Source organism: Centropristis striata, chromosome 11 (genome assembly GCF_030273125.1).
Source record: "Centropristis striata isolate RG_2023a ecotype Rhode Island chromosome 11, C.striata_1.0, whole genome shotgun sequence".
In the NCBI taxonomy this organism is placed as follows: Eukaryota; Metazoa; Chordata; class Actinopteri; order Perciformes; family Serranidae; genus Centropristis; species Centropristis striata.
Genome location: NC_081527.1, coordinates 37,187,380 through 37,214,562, shown reverse-complemented (window position 1 = coordinate 37,214,562; position 27,183 = coordinate 37,187,380). Strand labels below are relative to the sequence as shown.

General features: G+C 35.6%; 1 protein-coding gene across 1 annotated transcript; it reads left to right on the top strand.

The window, feature by feature from the left end:
• Positions 1-3,914: 3,914 nt before the first annotated feature.
• Positions 3,915-26,806, top strand: cnpy1 (canopy FGF signaling regulator 1). The gene is made up of 6 exons (XM_059343983.1): positions 3,915-4,068; positions 6,348-6,449; positions 7,395-7,510; positions 20,778-20,990; positions 23,127-23,223; positions 26,503-26,806. Exons 2-6 carry the CDS (start codon positions 6,356-6,358, stop codon positions 26,541-26,543), a joined length of 561 nt encoding a protein of 186 aa, XP_059199966.1. The 5' UTR covers positions 3,915-4,068; positions 6,348-6,355; the 3' UTR covers positions 26,544-26,806.
• The last annotated feature ends 377 nt before the right edge of the window (positions 26,807-27,183 follow it).

The following is a 27,183-nucleotide window of genomic DNA, read 5'->3' as shown; positions in this document are numbered from 1 at the left end:
CATTTTAAGATTTTAGTACTTACTTTTAGAGCCCTAAATGATCAAGTTCTCGTGTACATTGCTGAACTGAGACCCTACTCTCCCTCACGTTCATTAAGGTCGTCAGATCAGAAAAGAGTCCACTGACAGTTTGAAGAGAGAACTTAAAACATCTCTCTTTAGGCAAGCTTTCCCCTGATGTTGATGTTTCCCGGGGCATATGTGAAGTTACATGTTCTTGTGCTATTCTGTTTTTTCTGTTAACTCTATATTTTACTGCATTTTATCCCTGTTGTAAAGCACTTTGTGATTGTATCTATGAAAAGTGCTCTATAAATACATTTTACTTACTTACTTACTTACTTACTTAATCATTTAGGAGGAGGATTTAAGGAAGTAATAAAATTCAGGAGACCATCCAGGAGGAACAATTTGAAACATAGCTATATAAATAGACTCACTTTTACATAAATCACACACATAAATTTTACATAAGTTACATTACATTACATGTCATTTAGCAGACGCTTTTGTCCAAAGCGTCTTACAATAAGTGATTCAACCTGAGGACACTAGCCTTAAACCACAGGAATCAATTAAGTACATAACTTTAAGAGCTAACTGTCGTCGCTACAGGAGTGCTATATGTTAAAGAAGAAAAGAAGAGAAGAGGAGAAAAGAAGAAGAGCATTTTTTTACAGTTGCAGTTTAGTTACATAAATCCTACATAGTATTTTCTTATTTTCTGCTGATTGTGTTGTGCAAGAACAAATAAAGTGATACGAATTTCAGCACAGTATGTACAAGGACACCTGTGTGTATTCCTTGAGGTCTACCCATTGTCTTTGTTGTATCCAGCTTGTATTAGTTTGGCTTTTAGTGATGTGAGACTCTTCATCTCCCACCACTGTATGTCATGTTGTACTGAGGACATGTTCATCTACCTGTGCAATGAAGACCTTTATGTTACAGATGAAATTAGTAGAAATTAGTAGCAAGGAAACCAGGTCAGGTTCCCCCGTGAAGACACCACCTGGCTCCCTGTCTAGTTACTCTCTCTCTCTCTCTCTCACGCACACACACACACACACACACACACACACACACACACACACACACACATTCTTGTACTTCTATCTTTGCGAGGACCCTCATTGGAACAGTGAATTCCCTGCCAAGGTTATAATAGTTTTGGATTTTTCATTAGTTTTAGTTTTAATTTTGTTGTGATTTTTTGTTTTCAAATCCAGTTAGTTTTAATGAGTTTTTAGAGTGAGTTTGCTAGGTTTAGTTTAGTATTTTTTTTTTTTAAATGCTTTAGTTTAAGTTTAGTTTTTATTAGTTGTAGTTTTTTGTAATGGGGTATTTGTTGGGTGGGAGATTAAAAGAGGTCACAGTAAATGTTTCCTTTATTTCCTTTGCCTGATCCATCTTCATTATGTATGAAAAAAGTTGACAAAAACGAAAACGAAGGACATTTTCACTATAATTTTAGTTGGTTTTGTAACCACACAATACAGTTTCAGTTAATTATCATCATCATGTAACCTTTAACCCTTAAAACAAAGTCTGAAATCTCAAAAAAGCCTTTAAAGAATTGAGGACCGGCCGAAATGTCCTCACTTTGCAAAAATGTCCTCACTCTGTTGGTTAAAAACGTGTTCTGGTCCTCACTATGTAGGAAGTACAAGAACACACACACACACACACACACACACACACACACAGAAAAGAGTTACTCTGTGCTGCTTGATTAAGTCGAGCTGAGCTTTAATGTTTGGAAGTAGTTCTCTAAGATCCATGACAGTTTACAGCAGTCATAAATACTTTATTTCAGCATACAAATAATTTACATGTAGAATATAGATTTATGTCAAAAACATATCACACACACCTTTTATGAGTCCTGCTATGAATGACACTTCTGCTCTCATTTCATTTTTAAACTGCTTCTTTGACTATTACCATTACCTTATGCACCTTTGCAACAAACAATATCCACATAAAACATAAAATATATCTTTTTGTGATAATAGAATCTTACTATAAGTAGGGCAGAGAGAGTTTAAGTAGATGGAGTAAATGTATTCAGAGTAAATGTATTTAGTTAAATCATAGTTTAAATTGTGCAATATTAGCACATGATCATTGTAGCAAAGCATCTTGCATGATTAATCTATAAATGCACAGAGAGGAAACATACACAGTTAGTAAATTACGCAATCATAGATAGTGACCTAGTCAACAGATAGTGACCCCCATCCACAGAGACAGACAACAGATAGAATGACAGATTATTCTAACAGTTGCGAAATCTGACTTTTTCCACTTTAAAAAACATTATGACTAATATGACATATGCAATCATCTTTAAATGGTACGGGCAACTGGAAGACAGAACTTTAATATATTAAAATTTGGTTGTTCTCGTTCAAATAGTCTCTCGGTCTCGCCCACAGTTTCGTTTTATAAAAGTCTACATCAGCATATTGTAGGCCATTTAGCCCAGCTATTCTCAACCTTGGGGTCGGGACCCCAACTGGGGTCGTGAGATGATTTCTGGGGGTCGCCAAATCATTTTGGAAGTCAGCTCTGTCTCCACTGTGTTAAAGTGTTCATGTGTCAATGTGTTTTAGTCTTTTTGGTCACTTAATGTCTTTTTTTTGGGGTCATTTTGTGTGTTTTTTTTTGTCATTTTGTGTGTTATTTGGTCATTTTGTGTCTTTGTTTTGTGTCTTTTTTTGATCATTTTGTGGTCAATTTGTGTCTTTTTTTGGTCATTTTGTGTCTTTTTTCGATCATTTTGTGGTCAATTTGTGTCTTTTTTTAGTCAATTTGTGTCTTTTTTTGGTAATTATGTTTCTTTTTTGGGTAATTTTGTGTCTTTTTTTGGTCATTTTGTGTCTTTTATGGGCATTTTTTGGTAATTTTGTGTCTTTTTTTAGTCATTTTGTGTCTTTTTTTGGTAATTTTGTTCCTTTTTTTGGTCATTTTGTGTCTTTTTTTGGTCATTTTGTGTCTTTTATGGGCATTTTTTGGTAATTTTGTTTCTTTTTTTGTCATTTTGTGTCTTTTTTTGGTCATTTTGTGTCTTTTATGGGCATTTTTTGTCTTTTTTGGTAATTTTGTGTCTTTTTTTGTCATTTTGTGTCTTTTTTTGGTCATTTTGTTTCTTTTTTGGTCATTTTGTGTCTTTTTTTTGGTAATTTTGTGTCTTTTTTGGTCATTTTGTGTCTTTTTTTGTCATTTTGTGTCTTTTTTTTTGGTAATTTTGTGTCTTTTTTGGGTGATCTGAACTGTGCGTGTGAGATTCTGTTCAGTGAGCAGGGGTCGCGACTCAAAAAGGTTGAGAACTACTGATTTAGCCAACCACTTCAAGAAAAAGGGATGATGTTCTGGACATGTTAACTAAATTAAATGTAATCACAGTAAGTTGTTTTCATTATATTGTATGACCACTGAATCTATTTCCTACATCTGTTAGCAGACCGTCCCATTTCCTTTTTCTACCAAGCTTCCTGTAACACCCCACCTGAGTAGCCGTTTGGATTGATTGGCCTTCGCTCTTTCAGTCTGGACCCTGATTGGTTGAGCGGGTTGACGCCTGACTGGACGTGGCTACACCTATGGGCTCCACCACAGCCGGCTACGTCACAAACCCTCCTGTCCAGTGCGTCAAGCCCGATGAAACTAGGCGCAGTCAGAGGGGAAGTAAGTTGACTGCGCTTCAAAATAAAAGCACAAAAGCAGATAGTCATGTGTGGAAAACGATGTGGAATAGTGGAGAATTCATATTTCTGCATATTCCTATTAATCATTAGATATCAACGGTTACCTCAACCCCCGTGCATTGATCAAATAAATAAATTATTGTTCAATTGCAATTTTACTTTGAAAGTTGGGGCCGGGAAGTCAAAGCTGCAGTGTTGTGAATGAAACCTATGAGTGTTGATAATAGATCAGGAACGTGTTGAGATACTAAGCATGTCTAGAAGTACAGTAGTTAATGACAGCTCATAGTTGTCGTTATAACACCGCCGGCATCTCCACTTCCGCAGCTGACTGCCTGCAGCTTGCTCACCTCGCCAGGTAAGACCAGCTGCTGCTCCGATCAGCTGATATGAACAGTACGGACCACCAAACTCTGCTGACAAATCTAAGAAATTAACTTGGTCTTGCACACTGACCACCAGTCTCACTGACACACCGGCATGAAATGTTTTTAAAGATTTGGCATGAGTCAGCCTGCAAATCGGCATGCACCCAATAAGTCATTTTTTGTCAAAATTGCTTTGTTTCTGTGCCTAAATCATGTGATTTTACCCCTTTAAGATAATCAATTATTTGACAATTTGTCACATTCATAGCCATCAGATAAGAACCCAGCAAAGAAGAGCTAGAGGGAGATTGTTTAGTTACCAGTTTAGTTTATCAGTGTTTTATTGTTGACACTAATATTGGTAACACTTTATTTTGAAGGTGTCTACATTAGAGTGACATGAGCGTGTCATAAACATGACATGGGATGTGTCATGAACATTAATGACACTTTGAAGTAACATTAATGCTCATGATACTTGTCATGTCATGTTTCTGACAGGCTTGTGTGACACCTTCAAAATAAAGTGTTACCATATCTTGCTTTAGTCACAAAGGCATGTTCAAAAATTTGCCTAAGTCATTTATTTTTGTCTTAAGTTACATAATTTACACACAGTGTTATTACTATGTCAATAGCCATCCTTTGTTACATCCTTTTTGAGGGAAATGATCAATAAATGTCATATGTTACACTTTTGGTGATTGTTTTTTGTGATTGCTGCAAAACTTGAAAAAATGAGTTAGGCGAGTATTTTAACAGGGTGACTATATATATATTTATTTATATTTATTTATTTATTTTTAATTAGCTACTACTGTAAATAATTCACAACTAAGGTCAATTTTAATTAGAACACCTACTTTAATCATTACATGTGGATATTTTATAAATAAAGAAATATATAATAAATGCAATTTAAAAAAAACAGGCCATGTTTAGGGGGATTGTTTGGGATAGTTAAGTGGGCCACTCTAATTGCTTTGGCAGGCCGGAAGTGGCCCGCGGGCCGTAGTTTGGGGACCCCTGATCTATGGCCTTGAACGCCTCGTGACCTCTGCTCACTTGGGAGCGCCTTCTACCCAACAAGTTTTTTATTGATAATCGATGTTCTTCGCTTTGTTTTACCGCTCTGTTGTCTCTATTTCTCTGCAGCTGTGTGTGTATATTCCCTCGGTTTAGAAGCAGCTGCTTTGTGGGTTGCTGGGTGAAATTACCGTAATGACACCATGTTGGCAGCTTTCAGAAACCGCTTCAGAAATTTTTCAGATAGTGCAAACCACTCAGTTATTACGGTAATCCAAAGTGCCCTTACGCAAACTTTCTATTGTATTTTATTCTATTCTATTTCTATTCTTTCTAATGTCCAGCAGGGAGCGACAATGCTGGGTCCAAAAAGGAATATGACCCTATATTGCACTTGATTTATTACCTCAGTAAACATCCTCAAATTGTTAGTTTCAAGTCTTCTTCAATATAGCATGATGTACATTTTGTAAATTATGGTCCCATTTAGAGTAAATAGATGTAATAGAGTAAAGTAGGATGTGGCTATCTCATCATTGACAGGTCGCTACAACAGTGCACTGTGTGTTTTTGTATTTAATGAAGTGAAAATAAATTGTGAAAGGGTCAAAGTTGTAAGATAACTGGAACATTTTGGTTACTTAAATATACCTTATTCCGTATTCCGTCGGACTGAAAGACACTCTAAAGAGTCGGCTGTTCATTTATGAGAATGATCGTCCCCTGCTAACCAAGCTAACTAGCTAGCACTAGCATCAGCTGATGACGAAGCATCATTCCAACTCTAGATCCATTCTGCACATGTACCAGTCGCAAAAAAAACAATATGGCGACGGTCAAAAACCAAGATTGCAATGGTGAAAATGCCGAACATGAGGCTTCAAAGCAGCATTCCAACTGATTGAAACAATCAGTGGGTGTTCTCAACCTCTGGTGTTTTGAAATATAGTCAAAAGGACATATTTAAAATAGTACTAATACCTATAATTCGTTCACTCACAGAGGTGCACAGTGGGACATTTTGGGTGTCCCTTGTCTCATTTATTTTCTTTCCATAGATGCGTAAGAATGTGCATTTACATTTATTCTGATACTTTACTCTGGGTATGTTGTTGATATTTTATTTAGGTGTTTTAAGGTGAATTTGCAGGAATGGTTAGGGCTGAAATACATCCTAATGGGCTGTGCTCCCTCAGAATGTGCTGCTGTCTGTGTGACTGTACCCGTCTGTCTGTCCTGGTAGGTTCCAATATGGCCTCATGGATTATTCAGATGGTGGTGATAGTTCTATCTTTCTTCATCAGCAGTGGCCAGGGGAAGAGAGACAAGGTGCTCTACTGTTCTGGTAAGTCCTCAGTGCTCTTACTTATGATTCTATTAGACGAAATATTGCAGATATTCCTGTTGTTCAGAAAAAATCAACATGATCTCACAGAAATCCGTGAAATAGCCACGGATTTCGCTTTACTCAAAATCCGTGGAATAGCCATGGATTCGCTCAAATTTCCGTGAAACTGACACGGATTTCGCTACAATGCAAGTTAATGACATAGTCATATTTATGTTTATACAGAAACAAAATTACAAAAAAGACACAAAATGACCCCAAAAAGAAACAAAATGACCAAAAAAGACACAAAATGACCAAAAAAAGACACAAAATGACAAAAAAAGACACAAAATGACCAAAAAAAGACACAAAATGACCAAAAAAAAGACACAAAATGACCAAAAAAGACACAAAATGACCAAAAAAAAGACACAAAATGACCAAAAAAGACACAAAATGACCAAAAAAAGACACAACATGACCCCAAAAAGACACAAAATGACCCCAAAAAGAAACAAAATTACAAAAAAGACACAAAATTACTAAAAAAAAAAAGACACAAAATGATCAAAAAAAGACACAAAATGACCATAAAAGACACAAAATGACCAAAAAAAAACACATTAAGTGACCAAAAAGACTAAAACACATTAACACATGAACACTTTAACACAGTGGAGACAGAGCTGACTTACAAAATGATTTGGCGACCCCCAGAAATCATCTCGCGACCCCAATTGGGGTCCCGACCCCAAGGTTGAGAATAGCTGCCTTAAACAGCAACACCATGTTCATCGGTAGAGCTTCTTAACAGCTCACTGCTGGACAAATTTAGTATTCTTTAGCTACCATAACTTTGAATAATCTTCCATTTATTGTATCTACTGATGGTCTTTAATGAGCTTTAATGAGCTGCAGCTTGTCCTGTTGCCATCACTGAGGTTTACATTTGTTTCCCAGCATGCAAAGCAATTGTTGATGAACTGAAGTACTCCATCAGTCAGGTGGACCCGAAGAAAATGATCAACGTTGGCGGCTTTAGACTCACCCCGGATGGAACCATGAAAGACAAAAAGGTACAGTCCACTGTATAGAAGATGCCCTCACCTACAGCCCTTAACCCTTTATCAGGCAAAGAACTATATTTGGTAATATTTCAAGAAATAGTTGCAAATTTATTAGATTAAAGTGGCAAATCTACAAGAAAAAAAGTTGCAGATTTACGAGAAAAAAGTTGGAAAAAGGCAACTTTTTTCTCCCAGATTCACCATTTTAAATCTCATAAATCTGCACATATTTTTCTCATAGATTTGACACTTTAATCTTGTAAACTTTTTTCTCAAAATATTATTTTCGTATGTTTTTTTTTACACATTATGGCTGTATGTAATATCCTCCGATATTCTCTAGGGTTGAAATTTGGAATTTGCAAGTATTTCAATGAGTGTTCTATTAAGGGTTAAAGTGGTGAATGTGGGAGAAAAAGTTGCTTTTTTTCACACTTTTTTTATCGTAAATCTGCAACTTTTTTTGCGCAGATTTGCCACTTTAAATCTCTTAAATCTGCAACTTTTTTTCTTGTAGATTTGCCACTTTAATCTAGTAAATTTGCAACTTTTTTCTCGAAAAAAATTAAAGTTGGCTTTTTTGCAGTGCATAAATATGAAATATGATAAAAAAAAAAAAACATAAAAATTAATTAAAATTGAGTAAGATTACAGAGCTACCAGACTATGCTACTACCCCTGAAGGGTATACCGGAAAAAACATTCTTGCATTATATTATGGGGTTTCAGGTCAAGTAATTAGAATGCTCCCACTCAAAGCCTTTGTATCACCTTAGATCAGGGGTGTCAAACTCTGGCCCGCGGGCCAAATTTGGCCCTCAGTGTAATTTTATTTGGCCCGCGAGGCAATACCAAATTATTATCTTATTATTGTACTATAAAAGCTGACCCGCCGGTATTATACGGCACAGTTACCGCTAATACTACAAATCCCACAATGCCCTGCTGTTGTTTTGGCGCGTCAATCAGGACAGGACCCAGAAACGCTCCTCTGTGACAGTCGTCATAGCAACCTCAAGCTAGAGCTGTCTCCCAGCTACCCCTTCCCAAAAATGGAGAAAAGAAAGGCAGAATTTATTAACCTGTTGAAAAAGTTTATTTTGATGTTTAAATCAGAAGGATGCAAATAGAAAAGAGGCATACGATTTTTATTTAATTTTTATTTAATAAATTAATGTTTTTTATTTGAAATTTGATTTTGCATGTCTGCACTATTTAGTTATATATTGTATGTTTATAAGCGTTGCTGGTTCCATATTTAATGTTAAAGCAAAACATGTTTGGTATATATTAAAAGGTTTATTTGTTCAATGTTGGCGCGCGATTTTATTCAAGTTTTAAATTTTGGCCCATTGTGTATTTGAGTTTGACACCCCTGCCTTAGATGCAAACACTAGAGTTTCCTCATGTCACAACTCTTTGTTATGGAGGTGGGGAGGTGTACAGATTGATCTCTGGTGTTGCTGTTGTTGTGATGCTGTGTGAACACCGATAGACTTATGGATCCAGGTTTTGTTCCTGGTCTAATGAGGCCGCATCCCACTGGAACCTGGACCTCCTGTATTGTCCAAGGACCAAGCTATCATAAGGTGACCAGCTCTGCCATTGATTTCCTGCTGCCAGTATTTTACTGTTAATTTACAAGAGAATTGTTTACATCACGATCCTATTTGCAAACAGGCCTAAAGAAACTTACCTGAGTGATGTTTTGTCTGCCTATCCATCAGTTCTGTTTCAGTGATGTGGACACACTTACACACAGGGCTATTTATTATTATTATTATTGAGCTAAGAAAACAACACACATAGCTACATTCCATGATCAGTCAACACTAGGAAAGACGTATTTATTTAAAGATACTAGGAAAGAGTATTTATGGAGTATTTGTGTCATGCGCAGATGCTTCATAATCGATCATTTGACTTCCCTATTTAAAATGACTAACAATTACATTAGAATTACACCAACAACAAACTAAGACTCCACACTGCATAGAGAAGGTTTATTGATCTCACTATGACACATTTGAACCCTTTGAACCCTTTTATTGGTTGGATCTACTTTTAGTTCTCTCATTGATGTCATCTACATCTAAAGTGTCCTTCATGCTGCTGTTATGCTGCTATTTGTGTCATCCATGGCTCCTCATTAGGCAGTTGTCTAAAGGTGGATTAATTTAGATATGAATGCTAATTACTTTTCATGCGCCCCTCGTGGGTCCTGCCTATATTTCATTTAATTTGCCCCCTAGCTGTGCGTGCATGTGCTTATGATATTAATGCTAATGGAATATATTTAAAAGGACAGGAAAATGTTATCCACGTTAGCTCATGCCATTGTACTTTTATATTGAGCTTAACGGAAATATGCCACACCACATACTGTCAGCATGCTTGGAACATGTTTTATAGCTGTCAGTATATTTTAAGTTTTGTTTTTGAGTTTGCTCAACTCTGAATTCAGATTTTTGTCAACTCAACTGTAAGTTGTACTAACTTATAATTTTACATTGTAATAACTTTTAATCTTTACTTCTGCTAACTTCTGCAATGTGCTGAATTGGCACGATTGTAATGCAGCTATGAAATGTCAATTTTGAGTTAGCATTGATACGCTAATGGCTACTCATGTAGCTGTAACAAGCAGCGCTGCTAGCATCAGTTAGCCGCTAGCTTTCGCTAATGACCGAATTTCACCGCTTTCCCACATTTCACAACAAAGAAATAAGAGTTAGCAGAACTATTGCTAGCATCAATTAGCCACTAGCATCAGTTAGCCGCTAGCATCAGCTCAGTCATAAACAACAACATGATATGTTTTGTGAGGTTGTGCTTATACCTCAACACGAGACCAGAACTTCAATCTAAATGTGATTTTATTAGAGTAAGATGTTCTATCATAAGTACTCCAGTTATTTTATAAAGCATTTACATAAAGTTCTGAAAAAACAGTGGTAACACTTTACAATAACCATCATTTATAAATGGTAAACAGATAGTTTATTAATGTTTAATCAGCATTTATAAACCATATATAGACCATTTAGAATGGTAAATAGATAATTTATTAATGTTTAACTAACTAAATAATTTATAAATGACGAATAGATGGTATATTAATGTAAGTTTATAGTTACTTTACAATTAAGAAACCAATAAATTATAATTAATAGTTTATAAATAGTTTTAGTTGAACTCATTTTAACATTTTTAACACCATATTAAGTATGTTAATGATTTTGAAATGATTCATATACCTTTAAGAAATTGGTTGAAAACATTTAAAGATTAAATAGGTATAGCACTTTGTAAATGGTTAATAATTGGTTTATAAACCATCTATAAACATTACTTAGTTGGTTATTGTAAAGTGTTACCAAAACAGTATTTTTGGGATAAAAAAATAAAAATAAAAAAACTGTTTCCGACACAATCAGTAGTAATTTGTGGTGTTTAGTCTCCAAATGTCCTCCAGTCCTTTTGAAGACTCCTCCTGTATAAATATATTTTTGTTAAAAGGTTATATTTGGTCTTTAACCCATTGAAGCCTGGAAAGCGGATACGTCATTTTGTAGTATTTGTATAAGCTCTCAAATACCTTTTTGAATTTCATTTCTATCTGCTACAGAGGCTGAAAAATCTATTATTTAGTAGAAGAGTTGATACTTTTTTTTCCAGAATTTTTCCAGAATTTCCAGAAAATTAGAGGCTTATTTTAAAATCGCCCAGGGATTTTTCAGGCCTCAATGGGTTAAAATGTCCTCTCTGACTCTCAGATGGATAGACTCTGGTTTATTTATCTATTTTGTCCATTTTTGAATTCTTTTCATGTCTTTGTAAGTCATTTTGTGTCTTTTTTGTCATTTTGTGTCTTTTTTTAGTCCTTTAGTCCAACATAAAATGTGATTTTGAGTCTTTTTTTTACTTTCAAAACACTATCATGCTCAACAAAGAATGTTAAATGTTGCCGATGTGCATTAATTTCAGAGTACACTGAGACATTAAACTGCATCATTTTCAATTAAGTTAGTGTGTTCTAAAACTTTTGACCAGTAGTGTATATATACAATAACTGTAATTTCCCAGCTTGGGATAAATAAAGTCTATCTATCTATCTATCTATCTATCTATCTATCTATCTATCTATCTATCTATCTATCTATCTATCTATCTATCTATCTATCTATCTATCTATCTATCTATCTATCTATCTATCTATCTATCTATCTATCTATCTATCTATCTATCTATCTATCTATCTATCTATCTATCTATCTATCTATCTATCTATCTATCTTTGTTAAAAGGTTATATTTGGTCTTTAAAATGTCCTCTCTGACTCTCAGATGGATAGACCCTGGTTTATTTATCTACCATTTTTCTTTGGATGCACCACTAAAGCTCAGATCAGTGTTCCTGGTCCAAACAGTTTGTGTTGTTCCAGGCCAGGAGAGTGTGTTTCCTCCAGAGATGAGCTCCTCCTCTGCCCTCCGCTGACACTAACCTCCACCTGTTGCATTGTTTGGTCAATCAAATGTAACCGAGCCACAGAAGAAGTCAAACCTTGATCCCATGCCCTCTCAGCTCCCTCCTTTTCAGCAGCTTTTGACCTAGTGTGAATCGGAGAGGGAGGGATGTCACAGCTTAGATGCCATCAGTGAGGAGGATTTGCAGGTTTTAAGTCTCTGCTCTTTGGCCTCCTCACAGTAGGACTTCCTGGGGGCATGGGGCTGCTCGGGCACAAAAGTTAAACCTGCCTGCTGCAACAATGACACATTTAAGGCCTCCAAAGACATTGAACTTAGTTAGAGCATTGAGCTGATCTCATAGTGACCAGTGGGAAGTCATGCATTGAGAATGAGAGGATGCACAATGACCTGCTGACAGAGTGACACATAATATCACGGACCAGAAATGTGGCTGACTGAGGTGACATGCAATTTAGTGACTTTTTTTTTTTTTTTTTTAATCCAGAAAGGTTTTCTGCATGTCTCCCCCTTTCTATCTGTCACTATCTAATAAAAAAGCAGTAAAATGCCAAAAAAAATAATCTAAAAAAAAGTTTTCTCTCTGCTGGGTTCTTAGAGAAATAGTTTATGAGAGATAGAAACCTAGAGACACAATTTTTGTATCTATTGTTTTTTTTGTTTTTTTTTTACTTTGTTTTGTTCTTTGTTTTAGTGGTAATTTGTCTTGTTTGTTTGTTTTTTTTTATCTAAGAATGTGGGCATGTAAACCCTCATTAATATACACTACTGGTCAAAAGTTTTAGAACACACCAACTTTTCCAGAATTTAATTGAAAATGATGCAGTTTAATGTCTCAGTGTACTCTGAAATTAATGCACATTTGCAACATTTAAAATTCTTTATTGAGCATGATAGTGTTTTGAAAGTTAAAAAAAAGATTCAAAATCACATTTTATGTTGGACTAAAGGACTAAAAAAAGACACAAAATGACAAAAAAAAGACACAAAATGACTAAAAAAAGACACAAAAAGACACAAAATGACTTACAAAGACATGAAAAGAATTCAAAAATGGACAAAATAGCCCAAGACTCCATAGAGTTAAGTTGTTAACCCACTTCTTGTTCCCTGAAAAAGGCCTACTTGTATAATTCTGAAATGTACATTATTTTCCAGTTTTGGTTAAGCTTACCTTTTTTTATTTACCTCTGGCAGTTCACCACTTACCTTTGGACCCTTTCAAGCTGTTCATTTGACTTGAACTGTTTGAATTTCAATAAAAAACTGGAAAAATTGGGGTGTTCTAAAACTTTTGACCGGTAGTGTATGTGTCATGTTAATTCTAAAAACCCAATAAATATCATTTTCAAAAAAAAAAAAAGAGAAGAAACCTAGAGACATGAAGCAGCTACTAGCATGCCCCATTTCTTGTTTTTTAAATCCATAAACGGAAATGAAAAAAAAAAGGGAATGTTACCCACTCATTGGGAATTCTGTGAGGGATGATGTCATTGTTCAGGAATGAGTGTTCACCTTTCAAGTTAAATCCTCCTACTAAAACCAATAGAAATGTGTCAAGTCAAGTCAAGTCAAACTTTATTTATAGAGCACATTTAAAACAACCGGGGTTGACCAAAGTGCTGTACAGATATCACAGTTGCAGGAAATACGGTAAAAACTAAAATACATAAACACAGTGCAACAATAGAATAAAATTAATTAAAAATGTAAATAAAATTTTGTTTTTGCAAGATGTCCACTTAAATTTGATTAAAAGCCAGAGAGAAAAAGTGTGTTTTTAAGGAGGATTTAAAAACTTCAAAAGATCCTGCAGAGATGTGCCAAGGCAGATTATTCCAGAGCCACAAAGGCCTGGTCACCTTTGGTTTTTAGTCACCTTTGGTTTTTAGTCACCTTTAGTTAATGTGTGCATTAACAGGAAGTTACCTGCTGGATGAGCAGCAGCAGTGGTGGAAGAAGTATTCAGATTCCTTACTTAAGTGAAAGTACCAATACCACACTGTGAAATTACTCCACTACAGTAAAAGTCCTGCATTCAAAACTTACTTCAGTAAAAGTACAAAAGTATCAGCATCAAAATGTACTTAAAGTATCAAAAGTAAAAGTACTCGTTTTGCAGAATGGACCCACTCAGATTGTTAAATATATTCTCAATATATGATTTGATAATTATTATTGATGCATTTATATAAGCAGCATTTTATTTTCTCAAGGTAGGGCTCATTTTAACTATTTAATATGCTTTTATGAGGTCTAATTTAGAAAATGTCACTTTAAACTTTCAACCGATCATGTTTTTCATGTTAAATCCCGATCTGAAAAGTAACTAAAGCTGCTGGCTAAATGTAGTGGAGTAGAAGTATAAAGTTACATAAAATGGAAATACTCAAGTAAAGTACAAGTACCTCAAAATTTTACTTAAGTACAGTACTTGAGTAAATGTACTTAGTTACATTCCACCACTGAGCAGCAGTGTATCCATCCACAAAGTACGCTTCAGTGTCCAGCTGTAGTGTGAATAGCCTGATGTGCTCGATGATGATGATGATGATGATGATGATGATGTTCTAATCCCTGCATGATGGTACCAAACCTGATGATGTCACTGTGATGAAGAGAAACCAGGAAGTAGAACACAGTCACTGGTGTTGTTTAGTTCTTCCTGTTTGTGAACGAATTAAGAAGGATAAACAAGATAGAACCATAATTCTAAAACAGTTTTGGATGCTGTGTAAAACATAAATAAACAGATTTTTTTTTTATTTTTCTTTTCAGGACATGATCCATCACTGACTTCCCACAATGAAATGGATTCAGTGCTTAAGTCCATCTAACCTTACAGTATTTATTTTCCTTTGACAGAGGCAGGTTAGCCATTTCCCCCTGCTTTAGCTGTTCATGCTAAGCTATAACCACACCCTGATGATTCAAATCAAATCAACTTTATTGATAGAGCCCTTTAAGACAGCGTTAGCTGATGCAAAGTGCTGTACATGGCAGGACAGACCAACAATAAAAACAATAAAAACAAAACAAGCAAAAACAACTAAAACAAAGCGAGTCTCATGCTGGGTAAAAACCAATGAATAAAAGTAGGTTTTAAAATGAATCTCAATTTAAAAAAATGATTGATTGTGATCTTCTCATTGGACTCATGGAACAAAGGCAGCGAAGCTATTTTTTCCTAAAATGTTGCGGTATTGTTTTTAACCCTTTGATGCACAACATGGGTCTAAAGTGACCCGACTAAGTTTTTATATTCTCTATCTTTGCAATAAATTATTTTCATCATTCACTACTGCAAGTTTTCCTCAATTAACTTGTTTTTTTGATCATCATACATCCTAATTTTTTTTCATTTCTTACTTTTTGGATAAAAACCCTTTTTGTATCACTACGCTTCTAATGCACAATGTCATTTTAATCATTTTTAATAATACAAAAACTATTTTTCTTTATAAAGTATGAAAGGAAAAAAGAATATAATGATCTGTTGTAATAAAAAAAAGATATTCAAACACACAGCCAGCATGAAATAACATGGGAAATGAATGCGGGTCATTTTTGACCCATGTTGTGCATTAGAAGGTGTTTATATGTTGAGCATCAAAGGGTTAAGCAGTGTGCCAGGCATCACCTGGTCGCCATTTGTTTTCAGATTGCAAACATTTAGGCTCTAATTTAATGCTGCTAATGATGCATATATTAACCATGAGATTATTTAACCCATTGACGCCTAAAACTGCCTGTAAAACCTCTGGGCGATTTTAAAATAAGCCCCTAAAACCTGAAGTTTTTTCTGGAAATTCAACAGAAGTGTCAACGCTTCTACTAAATAATATATTTTTCAGCCTCTGTAGCAGATAGAAATTAAATTCAAAAAGTATTTGAGAGCTTATACAAATACTACAAAACCACGTATCCACTTTCCAGGCTTCAATGGGTTAACCATGAGATTATTTCATTTCAGAATGAAGTAATATTATTATTGTCAAACCTTGATTGTGGACATTGTAATTCACTAATCCATGCTTTAACCCATTGAGGCCTGAAAAACCGCTGGGCGATTTTAAAATAAGCCTCTAATTTTCTGGAAATTCTGGAAAAATTCTGGAAAAAAAAGTGTCAACGTTTCTACTAAATAATAGATTTTTCAGCCTCTGTAGCAGATAGAAATGAAATTCAAAAAGTATTTAAGAGCTTATACAAATACTACAAAACGACGTATCCACTTTCCAAGCTTCAATGGGTTAAGTAATATTATTATTGTCAAACCTTGACTGTGGACATTGTAATTCACTAAACCATGCTTTAAATGACATAATCTTAAAAATGACATTTCAGCTCCTCCTTCCATCCACTGCTTTGATGACTTATTATTATTATTATTATTATTATTATTATTATTAATTTATGGATCTTCAGGGGCCCATAACACCAGGACAATGAAATTGAAAGGCCCCTGTCTACAGCAGTGCAATAATGGCTCCCTATCCAATGGGGACTGAATGGAGGATAGCATCCCTGAGAAGCCTATTCTCTGATTCTCTGGGCCGGCCGGTCTCATCCCCCCCCCACCACCACCGCCCCCCAGCTCCATTCTTCAAACAACACTGTGACTGACAGCTCCCTTTCACAGGACTCCGACTGGCAAGGAAGGGGTTTAATTCCAAACCATTTTGCAGCATGGCATGATAAAGACTCAGACCCAAGCAAGGGCTGACATGGACCGATGTGGTTTTATTGTCGGGCAGGGGGAGTTGTCCTTTTTTTTTTTTTTAGGTTTTAGTTTCAGTTTAAATTTCAAACTCAGTTTTATGAAATAATAGAAATAACCCCCTTTGAGTCAGTAATGTGATGTCCCTCAATTCTTAGATAATTTGATGATCATACGAGGATATAAACCAAGATTTGTTCTGCTTTTTAGGCAAAAGAGGACAACTTTCCACCCACTATATTGCCTGAAGGTTATAGTACTATGTGCCTTATTATTATGACCATGTTATAGATAATAATGCCCAACATTATAAATGACTTCAAAGTAACTTCAGCTTGGCCAACTGCAACACTTAAATTTTACTTACATAATGATGCATCTATAATAATAATAATAATAATAACAACAATTATATAATGTATCATTATATAACAATTTGAAGGGTAAGTTTCCATTTCAGTACTTTATCTAATAGATATTATAAGTACTGAAATGGAAATTGACCTTTCAAAATTTTATATTATTTATTTTTTAGTTTTTTTCGTTATTTCTGAAGTTGTTGTTTTTTTTTTACACCAGTAATAATAAAATATATCATTATATAACAATTTGAAGGGTAAGTTTCCATTTCAGTACTTTATCTAATAGATAAAGATAATAGATAAATAGATAAAGGTACTGAAATGGAAACTGACCTTTCAAAATGTTATATTATTTAGTTTTTAGATTTTTTTGTTATTTCTGAAGTTGTTGTTTTTTTTACACCAGTAGAGATCGGAGACTCTAGAATGCATGACAAAACAAAGATAATTCATTAAAAATGTCAACATAAAAATTAAAGTAAGCATTAAATAATTCCATTTCCATTTTTCATTACAAATGAGCAAACTCCACCTGCTGATAAGATGTGAAAGCTTCAATAAAAGCTAGTAGCAGACCTTGAGTAAAGATGATATTTTAAAAAAAAATGTGCCAAACTGCTGGTGTCAAGACAATTTGAAGGGTTAGTTTCCATTTCAGTACTTTATCTAATAGATAAAGTACTGAAAATGGAACTACTGAAATGGAAACTTTCAAACCTTTCAAAATGTTATATTATTTATTTTTTTCGTTTTTTTTCGTTATTTCTGTAGGGTTTTTTTTACACCAGTAGAGATAGAAGACTCTAGAAGGCATGACAAAACCAAGATAATTCATTAAAAATGTCAACATAAAAATTAAAGTAAGCATTAAATAATGCCATTTCCATTACAAATGAGCAAACTCAGCTTCAATAAAAGCCAGTAGCAGACCTTTGAGTAAAGATGATATTTTTTAAAAATGTGCCAAACTGCTGGTGTCAAAGTCATCACAGGCAGATTTTGATTGATAGGTGAAGCTCATCGTCATTGGCCTGCGTGACCTACATCCCTGGCTGCTCGCCCTCCAACCTTTGGCCCCATGCTGTAACACGTTCTGTTGACCGGCCGACTTCCTTCCTGCTCAGCACAACAACAGTGTTGTCAAGCTCAAGGGATCTTCTGCTGAATCAGAAGTTAAAGAGGTGTGGCGGACCTTTAAAGACAGACGGATTAGAGATGCATTTGACTCATTTTTTTACTTTCGAGGAGCTGTTTGTTTAGCAAAGAGAGAGGCAGAAACACACAGAAAACAGATGGCGGAGAGGCCCTTTGTCACTTTGTCACATCTCCAATAGTGTGCATGCATGTGTGTGTGTGTACGTGTGTGTTTGTGTGTGTGTGTGTGGAAGCTCGTGCATGCCTGCTTGTGTATGTATAATGTAATCAGTGGGCTCGGCCCGGAAGGGAGCACAGCTAATTCTGAAAAGAGACAAAAGGGGGTCAGAGAATAATATATCGACATTGTTACAAAATCCAGTTCATCTGCAAGATGCCCTCCAACCCTCCCCTCTTCCTCTCCGCTGTGCCGGATCCCCCCACCCCTCCCCCCACCCACAACCCATCCTGCCACCTTTTGACCAAAGAAGACAAGGAAGATTTCCTCCTTTGATCATTGGAGGATGGAGGGGGGGATGAATGGGAAGAGAAAAAGCAGCAGCAGAAGCAGCGCAGGCTGAGAAAATGAGCTGTTTACCCTGCACTTGGCTTCTGTTCAGGCCTCCTGCTTCTCCACTGACCCCACCCTGCACAGGAAACCCCTCCCTTTGGCTTTTTCCAGCCTGTTTGGAGGTGTAAATGTAAAGAGCACCCCCCTCCTCCCTACCCTTAGGTTCCTTTTCAGCCCCCTCATCCCCCCGGGCGTCACCCCTGTCACCCAATCTTCTTCTGGGGATGCTGGGATCAGGGTGCTGCACCTGTCTTGACCCGTCTAGACACCACCGCCTCGCTGTTTTGTCCTGAAAAGGGGGCAGAGGAAGAGGATGGTGGACTCTGGATGGAGGATATGCACACAGGTTAAAAGTCAGAGTTGGAGGGTGAGGTTTGTTAGTGAGGACGAAGAAAACACAGCGGAAACAAGAGGTCACCCTGCTGACCCGCACAGAGCCCTGTGGTGTACCACAGCTGACACCGGGGCGACCCGCACTGACTGACTGTCAACCTCACACTGCTTTATAAAGAGGTTTTGTTTTCCTCGCCATAAGCCGACCGTTTGTGTTTTTGGGTTGCCATGGCAGTGACACAGGTGCCTTCCCAAATTTGGAAATGTATTTTTTCATTTTCTAGTGATTTTTTTTATGGTTTTACAATATTTCCTGCTTGGTCTGGGTGTATTTACCTGACTTTCAGAGGCAAGTGTTTGAGTAAATTGGGAAACATTGGTGCCTTCCCAAATTTGGAAACGTATTTTTTCATTTTCTAGTGATTTTTTTGGGTTTCCTGCTTGGTCTGGGTGTATTTACTCGACTTTCAGAGGCAAGTGTTTGAGTTAATTGGGAAACATTGGTGCCTTCCCAAATTTGGAAATGTATTTTTTCATTTTCTAGTGATTTTTTTGGGTTTCCTGCTCGGTCTGGGTGTATTTACTCGACTTTCAGAGGCATGTGTTTGAGTTAATTGGGAAACATTGGTGCCTTCCCAAATTTGGAAATGTATTTTTTCATTTTCTAGTGATTTTTTTATGGTTTTACAATATTTCCTGCTTGGTCTGGGTGTATTTACTCGACTTTCAGAGGCAAGTGTTTGAGTTAATTGGGAAACATTGGTGCCTTCCCAAATTTGGAGATGTATTTTTTCATTTTCTAGTGATTTTTTTTTGGTTTTACAATATTTCCTGCTTGGTCTGGGTCTATTAACCCGACTTTCAGAGGCATGTGTTTGAGTTAATTGGGAAACATTGGTGCCTTCCCAAATTTGGAAATGTATTTTTGTCATTTTCTAGTGATTTTTTTGGGTTTCCTGCTTGGTCTGGGTGTATTTACTCGACTTACAGAGGCATGTGTTTGAGTTAATTGGGAAACATTTGGTGCCTTCCCAAATTTGGAAATGTATTTTTTCATTTTCTGGTGATTTTTTATGGTTTTACAATATTTCCTGCTTGGTCTGGGTGTATTTACCCGACTTTCAGAGGCAAGTGTTTGAGTTAATTGGGAAACATTGGTGCCTTCCCAAATTTGGAAATGTACTTTTTCATTTTCTAGTGATTTTTTTGGGTTTCCTGCTTGTTCTGGGTGTATTTAACCAACTCTTAGAGGCATGTGTTTGAGTTAATTGGGAAACATTGGTGCCTTCCCAAATTTGGAGATGTATTTTTTTCATTTTCTAGTGATTTTTTTATGGTTTTACAATATTTCCTGCTTGGTCTGGGTGTATTTACCTGACTTTCAGAGGCAAGTGTTTGAGTTAATTGGGAAACATTGGTGCCTTCCCAAATTTGGAGATGTATTTTTTCATTTTCTAGTGAATTTTTTGTGGTTTTACAATATTTCCTGCTTGGTCTGGGTGCATTTACCCGACTTTCAGAGGCATGTGTTTGAGTTAATTTAGGAAATATTGGGAGAATAAGAGGAATGCCACATGACAAAAGATCCAGACCAGACCAGGCCAGAACCAGGACCTCAGTACGCCAAACAGCTCAACGTCTGCTCTTCATGTTTTTCTCGTGGCTATAGGTTCCTCTGGCTCGCTCAGAGACTCACCTCAGCGAGCTCCTGGACGGGGTGTGTGACAGCATGAGTGACTACGCCCTCCATGTTGACCCCGACACTCAGCTCAAACAGTACAAGAGGTTCGCTCCCAGGAGCAGCGGGGCCACCGGGGACTTCCCTGACTTTAACCAGTTCCAGTTCGATGGACCTGACGCATCCAACGCCCTGAAATTTGCGGTAAGTGGAAAAGTGCATCAATAAACTGTAGGAGATTGGTCCAGTGTGTGTGTGTGTGTGTGTGTGTGTGTGTAGGTTTGAGTTTTGTGTGTAAAGTCCTTGCTAAGTTCTTAATAACTTCTAGCTTCTTTCAAACTCATGAACTGTGTTAATTGGTTGGTGGTAGGAAACATTTGTAGCACCGTCCAATCAAAAGCAATCAATTGTGTAAACAGGAAGAACAACGAGGTAGTTGTAATTGTGTGTGTGTGTGTGTGTGTGTGTGTGTGAGTGTGAGTGTGTGTGTCTGTCTGTGTGTCTGTCTATGTCTTCTTTGTGTAAATATATATATAACTGTGTGTGTGTGTGTGTGTGTAATAGAGCTGTAATCCATCAGCATCGTCCTTGCTAAATTCTTAATAACTACTAGCTTCTTTCAAACTCGTGAACCGTGTTAATTGGTTGGTGGTAGGAAACATTTGTAGCACCGTCCAATCAAAAGCAATCAATTGTGTAAACAGGAAGAACAACAAGGACCGAGGCTGTCTGCAGGGCAGAGTTGAATGCAGCGGGGCTCCAGTGCACATGGAAACCTGCAATCAAGTTCTCAATTTTTAAAGGCACCTAGAGGGGACTTTATTATGTTCTCTACAGTTAAGGGTACCTTAGAGCAGGGGTTCCCAAGCTGGGGTCCGGGCCCCCCTTAATGGGGCGCCAGAGATTACAGGGGGTGCACGAAACTTTGAGGTTAAATTAAAAAAATAATAATAATAACACATGAAATGGAATAATCAATAGTCTGTATAAACCCACTTAGAAACAAAAAATTTAAATTGTGTGTGTGTGTGTGTGTGTGTGTGGAAATTGATCTAATTAGATCTCAGCTAATTTAATAAATACTTTATTCATTCATTCCTACATCTCTGTGTGTATACTGTAGTTTTAGTGGCCACTGTTTCAGACATTTTTGTTGATATTCACTGTTGGTGATAGTCAAAGTGAGTGTTATGTCATACAGCTTTGCCACATTAAACCATGTTGTATCATGTGACTAAAGCATTGGTAGTTTTTTTTATGAATGGGAGCCGAATGTGGATTATGTTTCCAGCTGCTTTCACATTAAGAATGACTGAAATAGAGCTTGTGTTTTGTGCTGTATTGGACATGACTAATAACATAATAATTGTCCCTGTCTATAACAACCAGGTCTCCTTTGCAAAGGGAACTTTTTAATTTAAACATTTTATGTTTAAAAAAAAAATATATATATACAGTACAGGCCAAAAGTTTGGACACACACCTTCTCATTCAATGCGTTTCCTTTATTTTCATGACTATTTACATTGTAAATTCATCAGAACTATTAATGAACACATGTGGAATTATGTACTTAACAAAAAAGTGTGAAATAACTGACAACATGTCTTGTATTCTAGTAAGCAAAGGGTGGTTACTTTGAGGAATCTAAAATACAAGACATGTTTTCAGTTATTTCACACTTTTTTGTTAAGTACATAATTCCACATGTGTTCATTCATAGTTTTGATGCCTTCAGTGAGAATCTACAATGTAAATAGTCATGAAAATAAAGAAAACGCATTGAATGAGAAGGTGTGTCCAAACTTTTGGCCTGTACTGTATATATATATATTTAAAATGCATATAAAATGATGTTTGATGAGGACAGTGCAGTGAATTTGATAAAAGTTCTCCAAGCATGAAAGATCAAATGAAGTAGAAAAGAACAGACACCACGTCAGAAGCTTTATTTAGTGTTTCAGCAACATAATCATCTTAATTAGGTTTTTACGGGGACACTTAAGATCCATGTTGCTATACGATACAGCTTGTAGATCAAATAAAATCGAGTCGTAACGAGTATACGGTTGCAGTAAAGCGTGAGCTCCCGGTGAATCTGCGGCGTTGCAGCTCGGCGGTGTGACCATCGTATTGTCAAAATGGCTGAACAGTTTTGGCAAACAGAGGGGAAGCATGGCCACCGCCCTGCAAACGGCATGAAAACCATTGTGCGAGAAGACACAGTGTGTGTGTGTGTGTGTGTGTGTGTGTGTGTTGTGTATGCATGGCTGAGCCGCCTCGGCTCTGTTTCCTCCTGGCCAACAAGGCTTTCTCCTGAGCTTCTGTTTTATCTCTCAGTGTGAAACGGTGGTGGAGGAGCTGGAGGATGATATCATCTCTGTGTTCAGCCAGGACGGAGAGCAGGAGCACCACCAGTTATGCAACAGAGTCTCAGGTAACACACACACACTCCTCCCCTCACACACACACACTCACACACACACACACAGCTTATCTACATGCATCCTCATAGCAACGTGGAATCTGTTTTATTAGCATTAAGCTGGGAAAATTAAAGAATACATGAGTTTAACCCATAAGAACCCACGGTGACACCTGTGTAACAAACACTTTAAATCATGGGTCTCAAACCTGCGGCCCGCGGGCCAATTGCGGCCCTCATAATGATATTATGTGGCCCCCACCTTGATATGAAAGTTTAATGTGAGTTTTATAGGTATGGTGCTTTACCGTGTTGTGTGGGGAAGGTCCCTTTAACTACTTTTTTGGTAATTTTGTGTCTTTTTTTGTGGTAATTTTGTGTCTTTTTTTGTGGTAATTTTGTGTCTTTTTTTAAAATAATTTTGTCTCTTTTTAAAAAAATTATTGTGTGTTTTTTAAATAATTTTGTGTCTTTTTTCGTAATATTTTGTATAGGCCTATATATATATATTGTAATTCTCCTCATAATGGGCCCTCATAATGATATTATGTGGCCCCCACCTTGATATGAAAGTTTAATGTGAGTTTTATAGGTATGGTACTTTACCGTGTTGTGTGGGGAAGGTCCCTTTAACTACTTTTTTGGTAATTTTGTGTCTTTTTTTGTGGTAATTTTGTGTCTTTTTTTTAATAATTTTGTCTCTTTTTAAAAAAATTATTGTGTGTTTTTTAAATAATTTTGTGTCTTTTTTTTGTGGTAATTTTGTGTCTTTTTTTTAAAAATAATTTTGTCTCTTTTTAAAAAAATTATTGTGTGTTTTTTAAATAATTTTGTGTCTTTTTTCGTAATATTTTGTATAGGCCTATATATATATATTGTAATTCTGTGTTTTTTTGGTCATTTTGTTTCTTCTTTAAGTAATTTAGTCTTTTTTGGTAATTTTGTGTCTTTTTTTGTGTCTTTTTTTTTATAATTTTGTCTCTTTTTAAAAAAATTATTGTGTCTTTTTTAAATAATTTTGTGTCTTTTTTCGTAATATTTTGTATAGGCCTATATATATATTGTAATTCTGTGTTTTTTTTGGTCATTTTGTTTCTTCTTTAAGTAATTTAGTCTTTTTTGGTCATTTTGTGTCTTTTTTGGGTCATTTTGTGTCTTTTTTATAATTTTGTCTCTTTTTAAAAAAATTATTGTGTGTTTTTTAAATAATTATTGTGTCTTTTTTAAATAATTTTGTGTCTTTTTTCGTAATATTTTGTATAGGCCTATATATATATTGTAATTCTGTGTTTTTTTGGTCATTTTGTTTCTTCTTTAAGTAATTTAGTCTTTTTTGGTCATTTTATGTCTTTTTTTGGGTCATTTTGTGTCTTTTTAAAATGATTTTGTGTCTTTTTTGGTAATTCTGTGTATTTTTTTTGGTCATTTTGTGTCTTTTTTAGGTCATTTAGTGTTTTTTCAGTCTTTTTTGATTATTTTGTGTCTTTCTTAAGTAATTTAGTTTTTTTCTGTCATTTTGTGTCTTTTTTTGGTTATTTGGATACTGCCTCCAGCGGCCCCCAGGTAATTTGAGTTTGAGACCCCTGCTTTAAATCTTCTAGAATCTCCCATATTCAGCTTTATGCTTCACTTTAACTCATTAAATCCCTCAGCAAGACTGTTTGACTGTGAGAAGAAGTGACCTCTCCAAAATATGTGTGTGACTGGAAACAGAAATGTGGAAAAGTAGCTAATTTCAAAAAGCTTTTTTTTTATTACTAGGCTAAGTTTAAACCCATTTAACAATTCTAATTCTAATCTAAGTACATTTGACCAAATATAAACAAAAAATAATCCTATCCTGTCACAATTTTGATATATGTTGTGGAGATGCAAAGAAAAATTTGTGTTTCTGTGAGCAGAAAAGGTGTCTAGTTTATTTATTTTAAAATAAGAAATATCATAAACATAACTTCCATAAACGCCCAATCCAACATATATGTCATATCACAGATCTTTGACATTTAGGGATAGTTTTTCTTTAAAAATTAAAACATCATAAATGTGTTCTATGTGGTTCACTTGGTCTGTGGTATATCCCCCATAATGTTACTTTAAGGATTAATGGTTCTGGGTTCTTATGGGTTAAGATTATACTTATTTCCACACATGCTTTGTTGTAGAAAAATCAATTAAAATCTGGTTTATGTTTGGTTGTTTCTGCATGTTAACATGTTCTTCTAGTTCATGGGTCTCAAACTCGCGGCCCGCGGGCCAATTGCGGTCCTCGTCACGATATTTTGTGGCCCCCACCTTGATATGAAAGTTTAATGTGAGTTTTATATGAATGACACTTTACTGTGTTGTGTGTGGAAGGTCCCTTTTATTACATTTTTGGGGTAATTTTGTCTTTTTTAAATAATTTATTCTTTTTTTAATAATTTTGTGTCTTTTTTGGTAATTGTGTGTCTTTTTTAAGTAATCTAGTTTTTTTTCTGTCATTTTGTGTCTTTTTGGTCACTTTGTGTATTTTTTTGGTCATTTTGTGTCTTTTTCTGTAATTTTTTTAACGTAATGTAGTGTTTTTTCAGTCATTTTGTCTTTTTCTGTAATTTTGTGTCTTTTTTGGGTCATTTTGTGTCTTTTTAACGTAAGTTTTTTAACGTAATGTAGTGTTTTTTCAGTCATTTTGTCTTTTTCTGTAATTTTGTGTCTTTTTTTGGTCATTTTGTGTCTTTTTAACGTAATTTTTTTAACGTAATGTAGTGTTTTTTCAGTCATTTTGTCTTTTTCTGTAATTTTGTGTCTTTTTTTGGTCATTTTGATACCGCCTCCAGCGGCCCCCAGGTAATTTGAGTTTGAGACCCCTGATCTAGTTGGATGCATGCATGCACTATGCTGCAGCATGTGAAGATGACTTTGTGCAATGCATGAAATTGTGTGTAATTTAATCATCTTGAATTGCATATTGCATATGTTTCCCTGTTGGGTTTGGGTTCCACAGCCTTGTCTACCCACAGAGATGAGAGAGCGGCCATTTTGTTAGAAATTGAATCAGCTGAAAGTCAAAGTTTATTCCAAAGAAAGTCATAAACTATACTGCAACATCTCTGCAGCATACAGACTGCTTTAGGCTGAATAAGGCTGTTTTACACAAACTCACAATCAGAGTGCAAAACTGTTTTAAAAATCCTAATGATGAACTCCTTAATCATCACATTAAATCTTTGCTTGTGTCATAAAATGCAAATTTTTAATTTATTAACTTGAACTCTCTTGCTCATTTTTTTTTCTTTCTGTTTTTGATTTCAGACTACTGTAAAGACAGCAGTCGCACAAATGAGGAATTATAGAGTTGTTTCACATTTTCAGTGGACACTTGTGGGACCAGCTTTGTTGCAGATATTTTTTAATAAGAGGCCTTTACCAAAATCAATTTTTTCATAAATAATTGACCGTCTTTTACAATAAATAAAAGAATGAATCTTGAGAAACACTGCTTTGTCTGTACATGTTGTTGTTTTTCTGAACAGTGACTTCTTCTTCTTGGTCGCTTTGTTTGTTCTGAGTTTAGAAAAATACACATTAAAGAACAGTTACCAACTAAAACATTTCTTAAGCTAAAGTATGTAACATTAATTTATTCCAGCGTCTTCAAATATTCTGCTTGTCTCTGTTTTTTTATCACATAGATCAGGGGTGTCAAACTCAAATACACAGTGGGCCAAAATGTAAAAGTTCAAACGAAATGGAACAAGCAAAGCTTGATATAACTTAATATTGCAAACATGCAAAATCAAATAAAACACATCAATGGCATTCATTTCTTAAATAAAATTTAAATAAAAATCGTTTGTCCCTTTATTTTATATGCGGCCTTCTTTAAATTTAAATTTAACAGTAATCTTTTTCCACAGGCTAAAAATAAATGTAAGAATAAAATAACAATGATAAACCAAATGACTAATAATAATATCCTTCAATGAATGTGCA

Excerpts from the sequence above, each read along its gene's own strand:
- cnpy1 (XM_059343983.1), top strand. The coding sequence starts at position 6,356 with ATGGCCTCATGGATTATTCAGATGGTGGTGATAGTTCTATCTTTCTTC. Across the intron at positions 6,450-7,394 it reads CAAGGTGCTCTACTGTTCTG|CATGCAAAGCAATTGTTGAT; the intron begins GTAAGTCCTCAG and ends TTTGTTTCCCAG. Across the intron at positions 23,224-26,502 it reads GTTATGCAACAGAGTCTCAG|ACTACTGTAAAGACAGCAGT; the intron begins GTAACACACACA and ends TTTTGATTTCAG.